At 35.6% G+C, this 20,414-nt stretch overlaps 1 protein-coding gene across 6 annotated transcripts in view; it reads right to left on the reverse strand.

The window, feature by feature from the left end:
* The window catches only part of Elf2 (E74 like ETS transcription factor 2), a 102,868-nt gene that overhangs the window by 63,827 nt on the left and 18,627 nt on the right, over positions 1-20,414 (reverse strand). For 3 of the 6 annotated variants that reach the window (XM_026386198.2, XM_026386199.2, XM_026386197.2), the window contains exons 2-3: positions 5,237-5,323; positions 3,558-3,796 (exon numbers count right to left, since the gene is read on the reverse strand). The exons of 2 other annotated variants lie outside the window; for them this stretch is intronic. In XM_026386198.2, the coding sequence (XP_026241983.1) occupies positions 3,558-3,629 (72 nt within the window). In that variant the 5' untranslated portion in view covers positions 3,630-3,796; positions 5,237-5,323. Of the gene's footprint in view, positions 1-3,557; positions 3,797-5,236; positions 5,324-20,414 lie in introns of those variants that run through there. One more of the 6 variants, XM_026386204.2, reaches the window with a different exon arrangement.

Genomic DNA, 20,414 nt, shown 5'->3' on the forward strand with positions numbered 1-20,414 from the left:
TTTATGTTTAATAAAAGTTATAATAGTATCCAATTCTCTCCTCTCAATCTTTCAGTCTACTGTAATATATTTACTTCTTCACATTATAAACTCCATTGTTTTTATTTTTGCCTTGAATAATTAACTTTTTCAAAAAAGAAAAAATCATTTTATACACTTAAAAATGTTAGGGTCAATACCATATTGAGTGTTTTTACTACAATAAACTTTTAAAAATATTTTTATTATTTATTTATTTATTTATTAAATTTCTGGTTGGACACAATACCTTTATTTTATGTATTTGTTTTTATGTTGTGCTAAGGATTGAACCCAGCACCTCACACATGCTAGGCAAGTGCTATACTGCTGAGCCACAACCCCAGCCCCTACAATAAACATTTCTATTGATTTTCCAAAGAATTTTAAATTTGCCCACACATAAAACATTTCTCCAGTGCTTTTCATTCCTTTGTGTAGATCCAAGTTTCCAGATGGTATCATTTACCTTCTGCCTAAAGAACTTATTTTAAACATTTCTTGTAGGATAAATATGTTGGCAATAAATTCTCTCAGATTTTGTTTGGGGAAAAAAAATCCTTGAAAAGAGTTTTCTTCTGGATATATAATTGTAGGTTGACAGTTTTATTTCTACAGCATTTTAAAGATATCATTATCCTCTGACTTGCATAGTTTCAGCAAAGATATCTGTAGTGATTATCTTAGTTCTTCTTCTTTTTCCTATAAGTTTATTTTAATTGTTTTTTTTTTTTTTTAATGCAGAGCTGAGAATCAAACCCAGTGCCTTACACATTCTACGCAAGCATTCTGCCACTGAGCCACAACCCCAGTCCAATAGGTCTATTTTAATCAAGTTGGGGAAATGTATGATCATTATTTCTTCATGTATATTCTTAGGTTCCCCTCTTCTCTCACTTTGGGATTCAAATTACGTGCATCTTAAGACAGCCTGATGTCCCAGATAACATAGAGTCTCTATTCCTTCTTTCAGGGGGCTACTGGGGATTGAACCTAGGGTTACTTAACCACTGAGTCACACCTCTAGCCTTTTTAAATATTTTATTTAGAGACAGGGTCTTGCTAAATTGCTTAGGTGGCTTTGAATTTTCAATCCTCCTGCCTCAGCCTCCTGAGCTGCTGGGCTTACAGTCGTGCAACACCACTGCTAGCTATTGTTCCTCTGTTTGATATTGTCCTCTTCTTTTCTCTTTGGTTTGTTAATGTAGTTTCCATGGCTATCTTCAAATTTACTGATCTCTTCTTTCTTTTATGGTACCTAAGCTATTTTTAATCCTATCTAATAAATTTTTCTTTTCAGACAGTATGTATTTCATCTCTAGAAGTTTTATTTGGTTCTTTCACAAAAACTTTACATTGTTAAGTGATGCATTTTGGTGTCTGCTAAGTGTCATGACAAATATTTATGGATCAACTTTTTGAGGGGAAGGAGGAGCCGGGCATCAAATCCAAGGCCTCGTGTATACTAGACAAGTGCTCTACCACTGATTTACATCCCCAACCCCTACATCAACTTTTGAGGCCTATTTTTAAACCTTTAAGGCAAGTTTGGACTATCCTTAATTCTAGAACTAGGTTAGTCTGACAAAGCCCTTCTGGAATCTCTAACAAATGCCCTGGGGCATTCAACAAGGACTCCCAGACCTGAGGAATTTCAAATTTTTTAGTATATTACTGGAATTATGCCTTTTTGGCCATTCTTTACCTGGCCTCATGGTGTTTCCTATATCTCAACAAATGAGCAATAAGCCAAAGGATGAGTGGAGCCCAGGGCAGTGTTCTGTTGCTTCTCTGGGAGGACTTTTTTCCTTTTGGATACGTTACTCCTCTAATGAGTCACTTTAGCCTCTCCAAATTTTCATTTTTGTTTCTTTATTTGAGTGAGACAGTTACAATCTGCTTTGGTCCCTTTTCCCGACCCTGTAGCCCGGAAAGTGGCAGTAAGCCAGTTTAATCACAGAGACGCCCTTCTCTTCTCTCAGGAAGCACAGTTCAATACTGTCAGCTGTTTCTAAACTATGGTTTCATATGCTTCATCTATTCTGCTAGTTGTTTATGTTGGTCTCCATTATTCCATCATAATCCAAAGTGTAAAAACTCCTAATTTGTTTCTCTGATGTACAGTAAATTATCAATTAATACTTGTCAAAGAACAAATGAATGAATTAAGCATGCACATAGATAGTCTATGTGTACATACTATCTATGTACATATGCACATAGATAGGAAAAAACAAATTGATTGTGGGAATAAAGTATGTTCTACAGCTGTGGCTTCTCTTAATAGGCTTTGAACCAGTTTTAGATTCAAATACAACAAAGGGAACATTTAGGAGTCAGCAAGTCCACTAACATTTTATCCCCTTCCCACTGAATGTGTCCATCACAGATCTGGAACTTGGAAGACCCAACAAACACAAAGCAAGCAATTAAAAGAATCCAGAGTCCAAAATATACACCTCCAAAATCCTAACTTGTTTCTCAAGCATGCCATTATACCATTACGTTGGTACCAAACACTAACAATAGCATCTTTCACAAAAAATAGAGAAAAGAAACTTTTAGGAAAACTATTCATTTTCTTACCTCCTCTCTAACCAAATACGGATCCATTATTATGACAGTGCTATTTTATTATGACTTAGTGCCCTTCCAATATTCAGTTTTCACTGAACAGTGAGAACAGAAGCTAAGACCTAAAAGTCTATATTTTTAACTCACATCTTTTTTTTTGTTTTTTGGTTTTTTTTGGTGGTGCTGGGGATTGAACCCAAGGCCTCATACATGCTAGGAAAGCACTCTACCAACTGAGCTACATATGCCCAGCCCATAACTTACATCTTTTTATTCTTCAATATTCTCAATGACAAGAAAATGACCAAATGTGCTAATGATTCAAAACCTGAATTTCTTTTTTGATTTAATTATCTAAATTCATAAATGCAATATATTAGATTAAAATATGATTGATCGCCACACTGACTTAGAATAATCAAGAAACAAAGATGGTAAATTTTTAAAACAGGTATAAAATTCTAACTTAAGAAGAATCTAATTGGGGCTGTAGCTCAGTGGTGGAGTGCTTGCCTGGTATGTGTAAGGCACTGGGTTCGATTCTCAGCACCACATATAAATAAATAATTTTTAAAAGAAGGTCTATCAACAACTAAAAATAATATTTTAAAAAAAGATGAATCTAATTTAGGTATTTAGGTACAGTATATTTCTATATGCTCTATAATCCAAAATAATCAATTTTATTTAGAATTTAAATTTATCTCAATGAATACTATAATGTTCTATTTTTTTCTTCCTCCAAGCTCATTTTAACATATGCATGTTCCAAAAATTCAAGTCAGCCTTGCAGCACCTTCTTCAACTTCTATTACTTAAATTATATGAGGATACATGACATGTACATATACAATTTCATGCACGGTATATTACTACCCTCAAATACTGTTTCCAATTAATTTCAAAATTAGTTCATACATTGATTTCTATGAACAAAATAGAAATGTAAAACATTGATGCCTAACCTCTTGATTTTCTACTCCATTGCTGGAAAGCTCCAAAACAGAACCTCCATTGTCAACCACTGCTGATGTCATTGTTTACTCCCTGAGGAAGCTTCAACTTCTATGAATCAATGCAATTATAGGTTCACAGATGATTGCCAATGTTATAAGTTTGCATTATCATATTTTAAAAGTCAATAGAGATGGAGTAGAGTAGTTATCCAGAAATCCAGTCTTCTAAAGATGATTAACCATAGAGCCTAAAAGAAGGAAGAATTTGAAAGTTATAAAAAATACACAGGAAAGATATAAAGTATAACTTAGTTTGCAATTCAATTTCTAAAACTGGTTTAACTAAGAAAAAGAGGACAGGTTTCTACATCTCTGTCAATAGAGGGCACTAATGAGCATTCTACATCTTAAGAGTTTAAATTCAAGTTCATGAACTCACTGAATAAATTTTTACAAAGCTATTGTATACAGGTGATATGGTTATACACTTCAGGAGATAAAATGTTACATCTTTCTCCCTTTACAAGATGTAATTTTATTACATCTTAATTAAATTTTTAAAAATACTTTATGCATTGAATATATAAAATGTGCTGGACTGAGACTATTTCTAAAACTTTTTACCTATTTAACAAATTAAAATGTTAGTTTTAAAATATGCATTCTATCCTTTGGCTCACTTGGTTTGTTTGTTTGAATAACATAATTAGAACTGTTTTTTGCTTATAGCACCACTCTCACTTAGTATTCACACTGCATACACTACAGAATTCTAAGAGTAATTTGAGTTTCTTATACTTTCAAATAAAGTAGTTTAAAAATAAAATAGTGAAACCAAGCTGGCCATGGTGGCACACGCCTGTAATCACAGAGGCTTGGGAGGCTGAGGCAGGAGGATCAAGAATTCAAAGCCAGCCTCACCAAAAGTGAGGCACTAAGCAACTCAGTGAGATCCTGTCTTTAAATAAAATAAAAAATAGGGCTGGGTATATGGCTCAGTGGTCGAGTCCTCCGGGTTCAATCTCTGGTACCCCCCCAAAAGGGAAAACATTTGGAATGCCTTTGTTATTTTTTGGGGGGGGGTAATGTTTTGCTAACAGTTAAAAGTAAAACGTAACAAATTGTTTCAAGCAATCTTTTATCAAACCTCTTAAGCTTTTTTTCCTCTTGCAGAAATAAATGATCGTGTGCATCATCTGCAATTATTCAACAAACTATTCCTAAGTTACTCTTATTTGATTTTGTATATATTAAGCTTTTCATACAGAAAAAACAGTCCAAACAGAATATGTCAAAATTAAAGAATGTAGAAAAAAACAAGCATATTAAGATGGAAAAGAATATATATTCCTAATAAATATTATGCCTTTACATGAAACTTGACTACTGCATCATATATATGTAAATAAACTGATAAAGAAATTCCATAAACTTTTACAATAAAATTAAATATCTGAAAAAAAAGAAGAAATTTCATCTCACTACCTCAGAATGATTCAATACCATCAGACTTCTTTTTTAATCTCACAAACAAAATGAAACAGGAAGTTTTCTTATATCTTAAGAAAATCTAAATAAATTCCAGTCCCATCATACTGACATTTGTTGTTGTTATATAAGGTAATGACTATTTCAAAATCTGTTTTCTTAAATATATACATAGTAATAGTAAAAATAAAATTACTTACAATTTGAATATTAAGTAGTCTAAGCATCCTTCACTATTTTCACAACTTGGCAAGAGCTAAAACCTGAACCAGCAGTTCTTTGAACTACTAGTGGGAGGGGAAAAAAGAGAGTATTAATATAATCCTACCAAAAAATATTTTGCCTAAATAAGTATGATTTAGATAGTAAAAATTTATTAAAACAAATCATATCCAAAGTTTGGTGACAGACATTTATTTGAACATGATAAAAAAATTATTTCTAGGTTGAGTAGAATCAAAATTTTTTATCAAACTTAAAATTTTAAGTCACCAATAAACAGCAAGTGATTAAGGACACACCCAACATACATGTAGCCCACACCCCATATTATGAGCTACATTTCAATCAACAGCAGGATTTCAATAATGGCTGTAAGCATAACTCCTGCTGCTTAGGAACATGAAATCCAACTTTAAATAAAGAAAACAAGCTCCTAAACCCAATATGAATGATACACGACCATCACTTAAGTCATCTTCCTGCAACCTAACTCCCCAGACTTAGCAACAATAACCGTCTAAATACCCATCTCCTCAAACACCCGCTCCTTTCCGTTAATCTATGCAGTGAATCTTGAGCCTTGCCCATCAATATTCCCTTTTCCCTTAGCCTCTAACTTAACACTGCCTCCTTTTGTTCAACATATAAACATTTAAAAGACCCCCTCAGTTTTAAAATAGAAAAGTCTTCTTTGAATATCCTGTCTACCCCTCCAACTACTGCTCTAGTTTCTTCCATCCTCAGAGAAAGTCCTAGAAAGTAATCAGCTTTTTTGCATTCTAACCCCAGTCAACTGAACTTTTTACTCAATTCTGCTTTTCTGGTCCAATGGAAACATTTTTTCATAAGACTTGATGCCTATGAAGCATTTGACACTGTTTATCTTTCCCTCCTTAAAACTTTTATCTTGAACTTATTTTTTCCTTTCTGCTCCTTTTCATTTTCTTTTGTGGGCCCAATCCTGCTTTTTAAGGGCTTGGGGCAAAAGTATAAATGGAATCCTATATTCCATGTCTAAATATTTTAAAGTTATAGGTCAAGTTAAAAAGCTGCTAAATTATTATTCTTTCCTTCTATCTTGACAAACATACTCTATAACAACGTGAATGACCAAGTTCTGATTTTGAATTCTCAGACTCCCTCAAGTTCTGTAGGGGCCTGGGAAGTCATAATGACTCCCCTGGCCTGCAGCCTTCCCTGTCCCTTTTCACTTCCACCTTCAGTTCTACTCCATACCAGGGGCCTTAGATGCAAGCATGTGGTTATCCCAGCCCCACATGTCCAAGGTTTCAGTCACAGGCCTGCAAACAGCTGCTCCTTAGCCATCCCTTAGACCTAGAGAAGACCATACACACTGTGTGGTTCAGTTGACAGAGGAGAGAATTAGGGAAGGTACCTATGAAGGAATACTAAGAAGAGAATTCTGGAATCCAAATAATTAAAAATTTGACCAAGAAAGAGACCAGATAAGACTAGTCCCTTGACTCCTCAACATCTTAAGGTTATGGTGAGGTACGTAACTGGAGGAAGACCTGCTAAGGATCTCTAAACAACAGGGCCTAAAGCAGAGTTCCCACATGCTAAGTCTAAGGACAGTGCTGCTCCCTGGTCAACCGTTACATGTAGGTGTTTCCAGAATCCCATCCCTTGTTCTTTTATCTTCTGATTCCTTATACCCTTTTTCCCCCCTTCTTTTTGGAGGGGTGGGTGTAACCAGAGATAGGAACCCAGGGATGTTCGACCCTGGGCTAAAAACAGCCATACCTCACCTCTTTTTGAGACCACTAAGTTGCTAAGAACCTCATAAAGTTGCTGAGGCTGGCTTTGAACCTGTAATCCTCCTGCCTCAGCATACTGACCTACTAGGTAAAGACTTGCGCCACCACACCTGGCTCTTTTTATTTTTTTTTTTAATTCTTTTTAGTTATGACACAACACCAGGATATACCTTGACATAATTACGATAGCCTGGAACCTAATGTGCTGTTCCACACTTCCCCACCTCAGCTCCCCTCCTTCTACTTCACTGATCCCTCTTCAACCACTTACAGTTTATTTTTAATTAGTGTCCTATGGATACACCTGATGCAAGGATCCACTATGCCACATCCATGCATGCACATACAAAAAGTTCTGTTCTTCTCCGTTCCTTCCCCTTCTTCTTCCTCAGTCTCCATTGTCTACTCTACTGATCATTCCTCTATTTTAATGAAATTCTCTCTCCCCTCTTTTTTATTTCCTCTCTCTTTTTTTAAATTCTCCTACCCCGCCCCTTATCTTGGATTAGTTTCTGCATATCAGAGAAAACATTGGACCTTTGACTTTGGGGGATTGCCTTATTTCACTTGGCATGATAGCCTCCAGTTCCATACATTCACTTGCAAATGCCATAACGGCATTCTTTATGACTGTGACTCCTTACACTCCTAAGATATGACATATATTCCTATGACTTCACTCAAATCTCTCTTCCAGTCTAAACCATTCCCATGGGCTCTAATTTGTCCACTGGAAATTTCTCTTCTATTACTTTGTGAAATTAGATAGAGTATAAATAAATATTAAGCATCTATTCCAGGATAATCAAACACTCTATTCATTAACTAAGCAATATCAGAAGCTAGGACAATTTTAGTTGCCAGGGGTACAGCAACAAATAAAGGAAAAAAAAACCTCTCCTTATGGATCTTACATTTCAGTTAGAGGAAAGAAAATAAGCAAAATATGTACAGCTCATAGATGGTGATAAAAGTTAAGGAACTAAATGAACCACAAGGACAGGAAACATTCAGCAGGGAGAAAGTCTGCCATTTCAAATTGAGTGGCCAGAGAAAGACTTCCTAAAAATGTGACACATACGTAAAACCTGAGTTCAGAGTTATCACATTAGTAGATCCAACTATCCGTTTTTCAAAAGGCACAGAAAGAAACAGGAAAACTTGGCCCATTCAAAGAGACAAACATAAAATCAGCAGAAACTGTCCCTGAAAAAAACACCTGATGACTGATCAACTAGACAAAGACTTTAAAGCAACTGTCTTTAAAATTCTCAAACAACTAAAAGAGGATGTGGAGCCTATAATCCCAGTGGCTCAGAAGCTGAGGCAGGAGTATCCCAAGTTTAAAGCCAGTCTCATCAATTTAGTGAGGCTCTAAGGAACTCAGCCAGACCCTGTCTCCAATAAAATATAAGAAAGGACTGGGAATGTAGCTCAATGATTAAGCACCCCTAGGTTCAATCTCTGGTACCATAAATAAATAAATAAGAAAAAGGGCTGGGGGTGTGGTTCATTGGATAAGCACCCTTGGGTTAAATCCCCAATATCAAAAAAAAATTAAATTAAATTGAAAAAGAAGATGTGGAGAAAGTCAAGAAAATGATATATGAAAGGGGGTAAATATGAGTAGAGACAAACAAAACTAAACAGAAATCAAATGTAAATCAAATCTGGAGCTAAAATGCATAACCGAAATGAGGAATTCACTAGAGCAATTCAAAGAAAGATTTGAACAGGCAGAAGAGTCACGGGGGGCTGGGGATGTGGCTCAAGCGGTAGCGTGCTTGGCGTGCATGAGGCCTGGGTTCAATCCTCAGCACCACATACAAACAAAGATGTTGTGTCCCCCGAAAACTAAAAAAAATAAATAAATAAATATTAAAAAATTCTCTCTCTCTCTCTCTCTTTAAAAAAAAAAAGAAGAAGAAGAGTCACGGAATTTGAAGACAAGAAACTGGGTGTTATTGAGTCTGAGGAATAGAAGCAAAGAAGAAGAAAAGTGACCAGAGTTTAGGGGACCTGCAGAATACCATCAAGTGGATCAACATATGTACTATGAATCCCAGCAGGAGAAATGGGAAAGAGTCAGAGAGAATATTTGATGAAATAATGTTGAAAACGTCCCAAATGTACCAGGCACGGTGGCACATGCCTGTTATCCCAGCGGCTCAAGAGGCTGAGGCAGGAGGATCACAAGTTCAAAGCCAGCCTCAGCAAAAGCAAGGTGCTAGGGCTGGGGCTCAGTGGTAGAGCACCTACCTTGCACGTGTGAGGCACTGGGTTCAATCTTCAGCACCACATAAAGATATAGTTAAAAAAACAAAACAAGGTTCTAGGCAACTCAGTGAGACTGTCTCTAAATAAAATATAAATTACGCTGGAGATGTGGTTCAGCAGTCAAGTGCCCCTGAGCTTAATCCCCTGTACCCCTCCCCCCCAAAAAAAAGAAAAACAAAACTTAGTTTCCCAAATGTGATGAAAGACAAACATACAAGAAACATGAACTCTAGGCTGGAGTTGTGGCTCAGTAGTATAGCACTTGCCTAGCATGTGTGAGGCATTGGGTTCAAATTCTCAGCACTGCATATAAGTAAATGAATAAAATAAAGGTCCATCAACATAAAAAAATTTTTTTAAATAAAGAAACTTATGAACTCCAAGTAAAACAAACTGAAGACCCACATAAAGATGTGAAACCAAAGACAAAGAATTTTGAAGGCAGCAAGAGAGAAACAACTTGTCAGACACAGGGGATACTCTGCAGAACATCTCATCAGAAACGCTGGAGGTCAGGAGACATGGGCCAATATATTCAAAGAGCTAAAAGGAGGGGATGGGGCAGGGAGGTTGTGGGGGACAGCCAACAACAAATCCTATATTTAGCAAAACAAGCCATCAAAAGTGGGGAAGAGCTAGGCATGGTGGCTCACACTTGTAAACTCAACTTGGGAGGCTAAGGCAAGAGGATCACAAGTTCTAGGCTAGCCTGGGCAACTGAGTGAAACCCTGTCTCAAAAAAATGAAAAGGGCCAGGGACATAGCCTACTGGAGGACTTGCCAGCATGCAGAAGGCTCCGGTTTCCATCTCTGTGTGTCACACACACACATACACACACAGTGAACAAGAAATTAAGACATTCTCAGGGAAACAAAGGGTCAATTACCAGCAGACCTATACTGCATGAAATGCTAATGACGTCCAACAAGGTGAAATGAGATGACACTAGACACTAGACAATAACTCAGAACTATAAAAAGAAATAAGGATCTCAATAAAAAGATATATGGGCAATTATAAAAAGTATTACTGTAAAGATGGTTTGCATTTACTTTTTTGTTTCCTATATAATTTAAAATATTAACACCTTTAAAAAAATTCAGTCTAGGGCTGGGGATGTGGCTCAAGCGGTAGCGCGCTCGCCTGGCATGCGTGCGGCCTGGGTTCAATCCTCAGCACCACATACAAACAAAGATGTTCTGTCCGCCAATAACTAAAAAATAAATATTAAAATTCTCTCTCTTCTCTCACTCTCTCTTTAAAAAAAATAAATAAATTCTCTATCTTTAAAAAAAAATTTAGTCTAAAAGCCAACATTATTATAACTTTGGTTTAAACTACACACTTTATTTTCTACTTTTTTTTTTAATGTACTAGGGATTAAACCCAGAGGTGCTTTATGAGTGATCCACATCCCCAGTCCTTTTTATTTTGAGACAGGGTCTTATTAAATTACATCCTGGTTAAATTGCTGAGGCTAACTTTGAACTTGTAATCCTCCTGCCTCAGCCTCCCAAGTTGCTGGGATTACAGGCATACACAACACACCTGGCTATTTTCTACATAAATTATTAGCTTATGTTGGACACACAATGTATAAAGATGAAATCATGTGACACTAACAACTGAGGCGAGAACTATATATCATTTTTATGTTATTGAACTTAATGTGTACAAATTCAAATCAAGTGCATTTAGTGCTCAATGTAATTCCCATAGCAACTTCAAAAAAAATCATTATAGAATACATGTAACAAGAGCCAGGAGCAGTGGTGCACACTTGTAATCCCAGCGGCTCAGGAGGCTGAGACAGGAGGATCTCAAGATCAAAACTAGCTTCAGAAAGGGTGAGGCCTTAAGCAACTCAGTGAGACCCTGTCTCTAGGGAAGTGCCGGAGTTCAATTCCTGGTCATCCCCTCCCCCCAAAAAAAGAAGAAAAGGATATTAAGCATTAATTAAAGGTTCTATATTACAAGAAAACATAACAATTATAAATATTTAGACAGGATGACAGACCACCAAAAATATATGAAACAAAAATAGAATTGGCGAGGTGAGGTGTCACATGCCTATAATCTCAGCAAGAGGCTAAATGGGAGGACAGAAAGTTTGAGAATAGCCTCAGCAACCTACCAAGGCCCTAAGCAACTTAGTAAGATCCTGTCTCAAAATATTAAAAAGTTCTGGGGAGTGGCTCAGTGGTGAAGTACCCCTGGATTAAATTCCTAGTACAAAAAAACAAAACAAAACAAAACACAGAACTGAAGGGAAATACAGAGAATTCTACAATAATAGTTGGAAACTTCAAATAGTCCCCTCTCAAATGGATAAAACAATAAAACAAAATAAAAAATGACCTAAATAATACATTAAAACAACAAGACTTGAAAATCACATATAAAACACTCCTTCCAATAACAGAATACACATTGTTCTCAAGTGCACATGGGAAATTCTTAAGTACAGGCCACATATTGGACCACATATTAAGTCTCAACATATTTTTAAAAGAACAGGTACCATATGAAGTTTCTCTGATAACAACAGGATGAAATTAGAAATGAATTTGACAGAAGTAAAAGTAGAAAATTCAGTAAACTGTGGAAATTAAACAACACACCCTTAAACAACCAAAGGTTTATACACCATAACCAAGTGAGATTTATTCCTAGAAGGCAAGGATTATTCAACACACAAAAATCAATTAATGTGGGGCCAGGGTTGTGGTTCAGTGGTAAAGCACTTACCTAGCATGTGTGAGGCACTGGGTTCAATCCCTGGCACCACATAAAAATAAACAAATAAAAAATACAGGTCCATCTACAACTATAATAAATTTTTTAATCAATTAATGTGACTCACCACATTAACAGAACAAAGAGGAAGCAGATGACAAACTCAATACTTTTTCAAGATAAAAATACTCAACAAACTAAGAATAGTTTACCTAAACATAATAAAATCTACACATGAAAAATCCATAGTGAACATCATTCTTAGTAAGACAGAAAGCTTTTGCTCTAAGATTAGGAACAAGCAAGGATACCCACTTTTGCCACCTGTGGTCATACAAAGTACTAGATGTATTTGTCAAAGCAATTAAGCAAGAAAAAGAATGAAAGGCATCTAAATTGGAAAGGAGAAAGTAAAATTATCCGTTTGAAAATATGATTTCATAAGTACAAAAGCATAAAGATTATGCAAAACAACTAGAACAAGTAATAAAAAAAAATATTAGAACTAAGAAATGAATTCAGTAAAGTAGCAGGATTACCCAGCATCATATGTACACCTGTACATATGATGTACAGGTGAGGCCAGAGGGCTACAAATTCAAACCCAGCCTTAGCAGCTTAGCAAGGCTCTAAGTAACTTAGAGAGACTCTGTCTCAAAATACAAAAAAATATATATATTTTAAAGGCTGGGAATGTGGATCAGTGGTTCAGTGCCCCTGGGTTCAATCCTTGGTACCAAAAAAAAAAAAAAAAAGAAGTAGTAAAATAAAACAAGCAGAATTTTTTTTTAAAAAAAGTATCAATTGTATTTCTATATAATAACAACAAAGAATCTGAAAGAAAATTACAAGAAACATCTATTTATAAGACCAACAAAAAAGAATATACTATGAGGTAAAGAAGTGAAAGATTTATGCAATGCAAACAGTAAACATTGCTGAAAGAAATTAAAGACATAAATAAATAGAAATACAATCCATAAAATTTAGTCTTTTATGGACTAAAAGAAAATATTGTTAAGATATCAATATTACACAAAGTGATCCATGAATTCAATACAATCCCTATCAAAATTACAGTAATCTTTTTTGTAGAAATAGAAGGGGGATCAATAGGGTAGAGCAAGCAGATTGGGGGAGGGAAGAAAAGGAAAGGGAAAGTAAAGAGGAATGTGATTGATCATTTATGTTAAGTGTATATATGACTATGACATGATGAATCCCACTATATGTATAATTATACTGCATTATTAAAAATGAAAAAAGAAATGTAAAACCCATCCTACCATTCAAAGGAAATCTCAAGAAACACCACAGAGCCAAAACAATCGTGAAAAAGAACAAAGCCAAAGGGTTCACACTTCCTTACTACACAGCTGTAGTCATCAAAACAGAATGGTTTGGATATAAGGACAGACATATAGACCAATGGCAAAGATCACAGTGCCCAGAGATAATGCCTCAAAAAGTTAAAAAATGGCTGACAAGTATGCCAAGACCACCCAATAAGAAAAGAACCATCTTTTCTTTTTCAACAATGGTACTCAGAAAACTAGACATCCATGTGCAAAAAATCAAAGACGGATCCTTACCTAATAGCATATGCAAAAACTACAGCAAAATTATATCAAGGATCTAAGTGTGAAATTTAAAACAGTAAAACATTTAAAGGGCAAAACTTCACAATTCTGAATTTGAAAATAATTTCTTGGATATGACCCTAAAAGCACAGGCAACAGAAGAAAAAATAGACAAATTAAATTTCGGGGCTGTAGCTCAGTGGCAGAACGCTTGCCTAGCATGCGTGAGGCACTGGGTTTGATCCTCGGCACCATATAAAAATAAATAAAATAAAGGTATATTGTGTCCACCTATAACTAACATTTTTTTAAAAAATTAAATTTCATAAAAATTTTAAATTTTGAATATTAATAGACACTAACCATAGTCAGCCAGACACTGTGGCACATGCCTGTAATCCCAGCAACTCAGGAGGCTGAGACCAGAGTATCCCAAGTTGAGAACATTCTCAGCAATTCAGTGAGGCCCTAGGCACCTTAGTAAGACCCTGTCTCAAAAAAACATAAAGGGACTGGACATAAAACTAAGTTGATAAAGTGCTTGCCTGGCATGCTTAAGGCCCTGGTTTCAAACCTCTACACCACAAATAAATAAATAAATAATAAAAATAAAAAGGGCTGAGGATGAGGCTCAGTGGCAAAACACGGCTGGGGTCAATCCCCAGTATCAAAAAAAAAAAAAAAGAGAGAGAGAGAGAGAGAACACTATCCACAGATTAAAAAGGAAACGCACACAATGGGAGAAATGTTTGCAAATCATATATCTGATAAGCAATTTATATCCAAAATAGAGAACTAAAACTCAACAACTACCACCACCAACAAAACCCAAATCAAAAACAGACAAAGAAGCCAGGTGTGGTGGCTGCATGCCTGTAATCACAGCATCCTGGGAGGCTGAGGCAGGAGGATTCCAAGTTCAAAGCCAGCCTCAGCAATTTAGGCCCTAAGCAACTTGGGGAAACTGTTGTCTCTAAATAAAGTATAAAAAGGTGCTGGGGATGTGGCTCAGTGGTTGAGTGTCCCTCAATTCCTGGTACCAAAAAAAAAAGATCAAATAACTTGAACACATCTTTCCAAAGAAGATAACCAAACAGCCTACAAGCATCACTAATCTTTAGGAAAATGGGAGTCAAACTACAATGAGATACCATCCACACAGCATCAAAAATACAGAAAATAACAAAGGTTGGAAAGGATGTGGAGAAACTGGATACCTTAGGTACTATCAGTAGTAATATAAAATGGTATATCTGTGGAGGAAAATAGTATGGTGGTTCTTCAAAAAGTTAAAAATAGAATTGTCGGACTGGGGCTAGGGCTCAGTATTAGAGCGCTTGCCTAGCATATGTGAGGCACTGGGTTCAATACTTAGCACCACATAAAAATAAAATAAAGGCATCCATCTACAACTACAAAAAAAAATTTTAAATAGAATTGCCATATGATCCATCAATTCCACTGCTGAATGTACAACCAAAAGAACAGAAAGCAGGGTCTCAAAGAGATACCTATACATCCATGTTCACGGCAACATTATTCACAGTATCTAAAACCTGAAACAACTCAAATGTCCATCAACAGGTGAATGGATAAGCAGCACATGGTACAGTATATATCCATACATGGGCATATGATTCAGCCTTGAAAAGAAAGGAAATCCTGCAATATCCTACAATAGACATAAAACTTGAGGACATTTATGTTTTGTTTTGGTTTTTTTTTTTTTTTTAACTGGGGGGGGGTGACGAACAACTTGTGTAGATTGATACAGCAGGAGTAGGAGCCGTTTATTGTAGGGCAACAGAGGTATTTATACATTTTGCACAGCTTATCTTTTATTTATTTATTTATTTATTTTTAAAGAGAGAGTGAGAGAGGAGAGTGAGAGAGACAGAGAGAGAGAGAGAGAGAGAGAGAGAATTTTTAATATTTATTTCTTAGTTCTCGGCGGACACAACATCTTTGTTGGTATGTGGTGCTGAGGATCGAACCCGGGCCGCACGCATGCCAGGCGAGCGCGCTACCGCTTGAGCCACATCCCCAGCCCGAGGACATTTATGTTAAATGAAATAAGCCAGTTGCCAAAAGGACAAATGCTTTATGGTTCCACTTATATGAGGTACTTGGAGTAGTAAAAATCAGACACAGCCATGTATAATGGTGGTTGCCAAGGCTCAGGGGAGGAAGGAATGAGAAGCTGTTGTTTAATGGGCAGAGGCTCAAGCAGAGAAGGATTTTGAAAACCAGCCTGGTTGCAGTGAGACCCTGTCTTCAAATTAATTTTTTTTTAAATTAAAGGTCCAGAATATCTCAATATAAATATAAAGTACTTGTCTTACATATGTGAGGCCTTGGGTTCCATCCCCTGTGGACACCCCCCCCAAAAAAAATACAAAAAGATGTTCAAATTCACACTGAAATGAAAATTAAAATAAGAATGTGAAAATTAAAATAACATTCTGTCGCAAAACTGTGGGAAATAAGACACACTTATACATTGCTGGTGGGAATGCAAATTAGTGTAACACTCCTAGATGAGAATTTGGCAATATCAAACACCACTATATATGCATTTTTTCCTTTTAACAGCTTTATTGATATATAATTCAAATACCATACAGTTCACCCATGGAGAGTGTAAAATTCAGTGGTTTTTAGTTTATTCACAAAGTTGTACTATCATTACCACATAATAATTTTAGAACATTTTCAGCACCCCCCCCCCGCCCCTAAATTATCCCATGTCCATTAACAGTTACTCCCTATCCTGGCCCAACCCTGAGTTCCTGACTATGTCTACTTTCAATTTCTAGATATTTGCCTGTTCCGGCCATTTCCTATAAACAGAATCACAGTCAACCCTCCATATCCACTAGTTCCACCTACTTGGATTCAACTCCAGATTGAAAATCTCTAAACAATATAGTATTACAACTATTTACACAGCATGTATATGATATTAGGTTTTATAAGTAATCTAGACATGAATTACAGTTTATGCAACTAAACTTGTACAATGGTAGTATGGAAATTTTCTAGGGTATCTTTGTATGATTATGCTTAGCCAAGGACATAGCTTAAATTATTAAAACAAAAAATAAAGCTAAAAGTATAAAAGTATAAATTCATACTGCCTACTTCTTTTAATTTTTTTTTAGTTGTAGATAAAAATAAATGTTTTTATTTGATGCTGAGGATCTAACTCAGTGTCTCATACATGGTAGTGTTCTACCACTGAGCTACAACTCCAGCTCATGCTTCCTACTTCTAAGAGAACTTTTGTTCTTCATAACTAAATAACATAATGCCTCTGATTCATAGGAGGTTTAAGTTAATTCTGTGGCTTAGAACACCAGAATCATTAGTGTCCATTTTCATCTAAGATATTTATTTTCTTAACATTCTTGGTCCTATTAAAACATTTCGGTATACAAAAATACAGCAATGTTAATAAAGAAAAGCATTTATCACGTGTATGCTGGTCATCATGATCAGTGTGGTACAGTTTTTACAAATAAACTGGGGCTGGTGTTGTGGCTCAGTAGTAGAGCACTTGCCTGGCATGCATGAGGCATTATGTTTGAGCCTCAGCACCACATAAAAAAATAAACTAATTAAAGGTATTGCGTCCATCCTCAACTAAGAAGATTTAACTAAATAAATAAATGAACTATCATACCCTTCAATAAATAAAGTATATTTAATGAAGGAAATAATTAGGAATATGAAGAGAGAGTCCGCAGAATGGAAGAAAATCTTTGCTAGTTACTCTTCTGACAGAGGATTAATAGCTAGAATATATAAAGAACTAAAAAAAATTACACCAAAAAATCAAATAAAAAACATTAAATAAATTAACAAGTGGGCAAATGAATTAGACAGATACTAGAAGAAATACAAATGGCCAATAAATACATGAAAAAATATTCACATCATTAGCAATAAAGGAAATGCAAATCAAAACTACACAGATTTCATCTCACACCACTGAGAATGGCAGTAATCAAGAATACAAATAATAAAAAACAAATAACCCAATCAATAAATGGGCCAAGGACCTGAAGAAACACTTCTCAAAAGATGATGCACAATCAATCAACAAATACATGAAAAAATGTTCGGCATCACCAGCAATTAGAGAAATGCAAATCAAAATCATTCTAAGATTTCATCTCGCTTTAGTCAGAATGGCAGCTATTATGCATACAAACAACAGTAAGTGTTGGCGAGGATGTGGGGAAAAAGGTACACTCATACACTACTGGTGGGACTGCAAATTGATGCAGCCAATATGGAAAGCAGTATGGAGATTTCTTGGAAAATTGGGAATGGAACCACCATTTGACCCAGCTATCCCTCTCCTTGGTCTATCCCCAAAGGACTTAAAAACAGCATACTACAGGGTCACAGCCACATCAATGTTTATAGCAGCACAATTCACAATAGCTAAACTGTGGAACCAACCTAGGTGCCCTTCAATAGATGAATGGATAGAAAAAAATGTCCAATATATACACAATGGAATATAACTCAGCAACAAAAGAGAATAAAATCATGGCATTTGCAGGTAAATGGATGGAGTTTGAGAAGATAATGCTAAGTGAAGTTTAGCCAATCCCAAAAAAACAAATGCTGAATGTTTTCTTTGATTTAAGGAGGCTGATTAATAGTGGGATAGGGAGCGGGAGCATGGGAGGAATAGACAAACTTTAGATAGGGCAGAGGGGTTGGAGGGGAAGGGAGGGGGCAAAGGGTTATTAATGATGGTGGAATGTGATGATCAACATTATCCAAAGTACAGGTATGAAGACACGAATTGGTGTGAATATACTGTGTATACAACCAGAGATATGAAAAAATTGTACTCTATATGTGTAATAAGAATTGTAATGCATTCCACTGTCATATATAGATAAAAAAATAAATAATTTTTAAAAGAATGCAAATAATAATAAATACTGGAGGTGATGTGGAGAAAAAGGAACACTTTGACACTGTTGGTGGGACTGTAAACCACTATGGAAATCAGTATGGAGGCTCCTCTAAAGACGACACATGGAACCACCATATGACCCAGCTATACCCCTCCTTGGTATTATTTCTGAACAATTAGTTATTATACTACAGTGAGACATGCATACTCATGTTCAAAACAGCACAATTCACAATAGCAAAACTATGGAACCAGCCTAGATGTCCATCAATAGATGAATGGGTAAAGAAAATGTGAGATATATATATATATATATACATATATACACACACACAATGGGATTTAACTCAGCCATAAGGAAAAATGAAATTATGGCACTTATCAGAAAATGGCTGGAACCAGAGAACATCATGTTAAGTGAAATAGTTATACTCAGAAAGTCAAGGATCCTATGTGTTCTCTCATATATAGAAGCTGGAGAGCAAAACTGAAAAGAAAGGTGGGGGCAGATCTCATGGTAATCAAAAGGAGATCAGTAGAGCAAAAGGACCAAGGGGTGTGAGGTGGAGAGGGAGGGGAAAGTGCTAGGTAGTGATACTTCCCAAATTACATTGTTAAATTGTATGCAAGTAGAAATATGAAACAACAAACCCCATCATTATGTTCAAATATAATAGACCAATAAAAATGTAGAAAAAATAAATAAAAATGAAAAAGAAAAAAAATATGCATGTGTTTTGTTTTGTTTTGTTGCAGTACCAGAGATTAAAGTCAGGGCCTTAGGAGGCAAGCACTGTCACTGAGCTATACCTTTAGCCATATGCATATGATATGTGCAATGCCATTTTCTATAAGGGACTTGAAATTCCTTGTATTTTGTTATCCCTGGAGAGTCCTGAAATCAATCCCCTTATGGATACTGAGGAGTATCCATATAAAATGGATATATATAAAAGATGGTTTTTGTGACTAGTTTCTTTTACTTAGTATAAAATTTTCAAGGTTCATCCTTATGAAGGAATATCACTATTTTTTTTCTAAATAAGTACTGCATTACATATCACACCTAATTTATCTATTCATCAGTGAATGCACATTTTGAGTGCTTCTACTTGTTGCTATTATTAACAATGTTATTATGAAAAAAATGATGTATAAAACATATTTTATGTGGATGCTTTCATTTTTCTTAGGTATATACCTGGGAGTGAAATTGTTGGAATATACTTTTAACCTTTTTTTTTTTTTTTTTTTAAGAATATTCTTGGGGCTGGGGATGTGGCTCAAGCGGTAGCACACTCATCTGGCATGTGCGGGGTGCTGGGTTCAATCCTCAGCACCACATAAAAATAAAATAAAGTTATCGTGTCCACCGAAAACTAAAAAATAAATATTAAAAAAAATTTTTAAAAACAATATTCTTTTTTTTAAATATTTTTTGTTGTAGATGGACACGATACCTTTATTTCTTATTTATTTATTTATTAATGCTGGGGATTGAACCCAGGGCCTTGTGTATTCGAGGCAAGCACTCCACCAACTGAGCTATATCCTTAGCCAATACTTATTTATTTTTACGTGGTGCTGAAAATTGAACCCAGTGCCTCATGTTAAGCAAGTGCTCTACCACTGAGCCATAACACTAGCCCATGTTTAAATCTTTTTAGGAAATGCCAAATGCTTTCCACAGCGGTTGCACATTTAACATTCCTACCAGTAGCATATAAAGGTTCCAATTTCTCCACATTGCCAAAACAAATGTTTTAGGTAATCTGTTAATCAGCAATAGAGTCCTAGCTCCTCATTTTGTTAGATGCAGTAAAAATCACTTGGTAAACCAGGCACAGT

This window comes from Urocitellus parryii, chromosome 10, assembly GCF_045843805.1.
Source record: "Urocitellus parryii isolate mUroPar1 chromosome 10, mUroPar1.hap1, whole genome shotgun sequence".
Classification (NCBI taxonomy): Eukaryota; Metazoa; Chordata; class Mammalia; order Rodentia; family Sciuridae; genus Urocitellus; species Urocitellus parryii.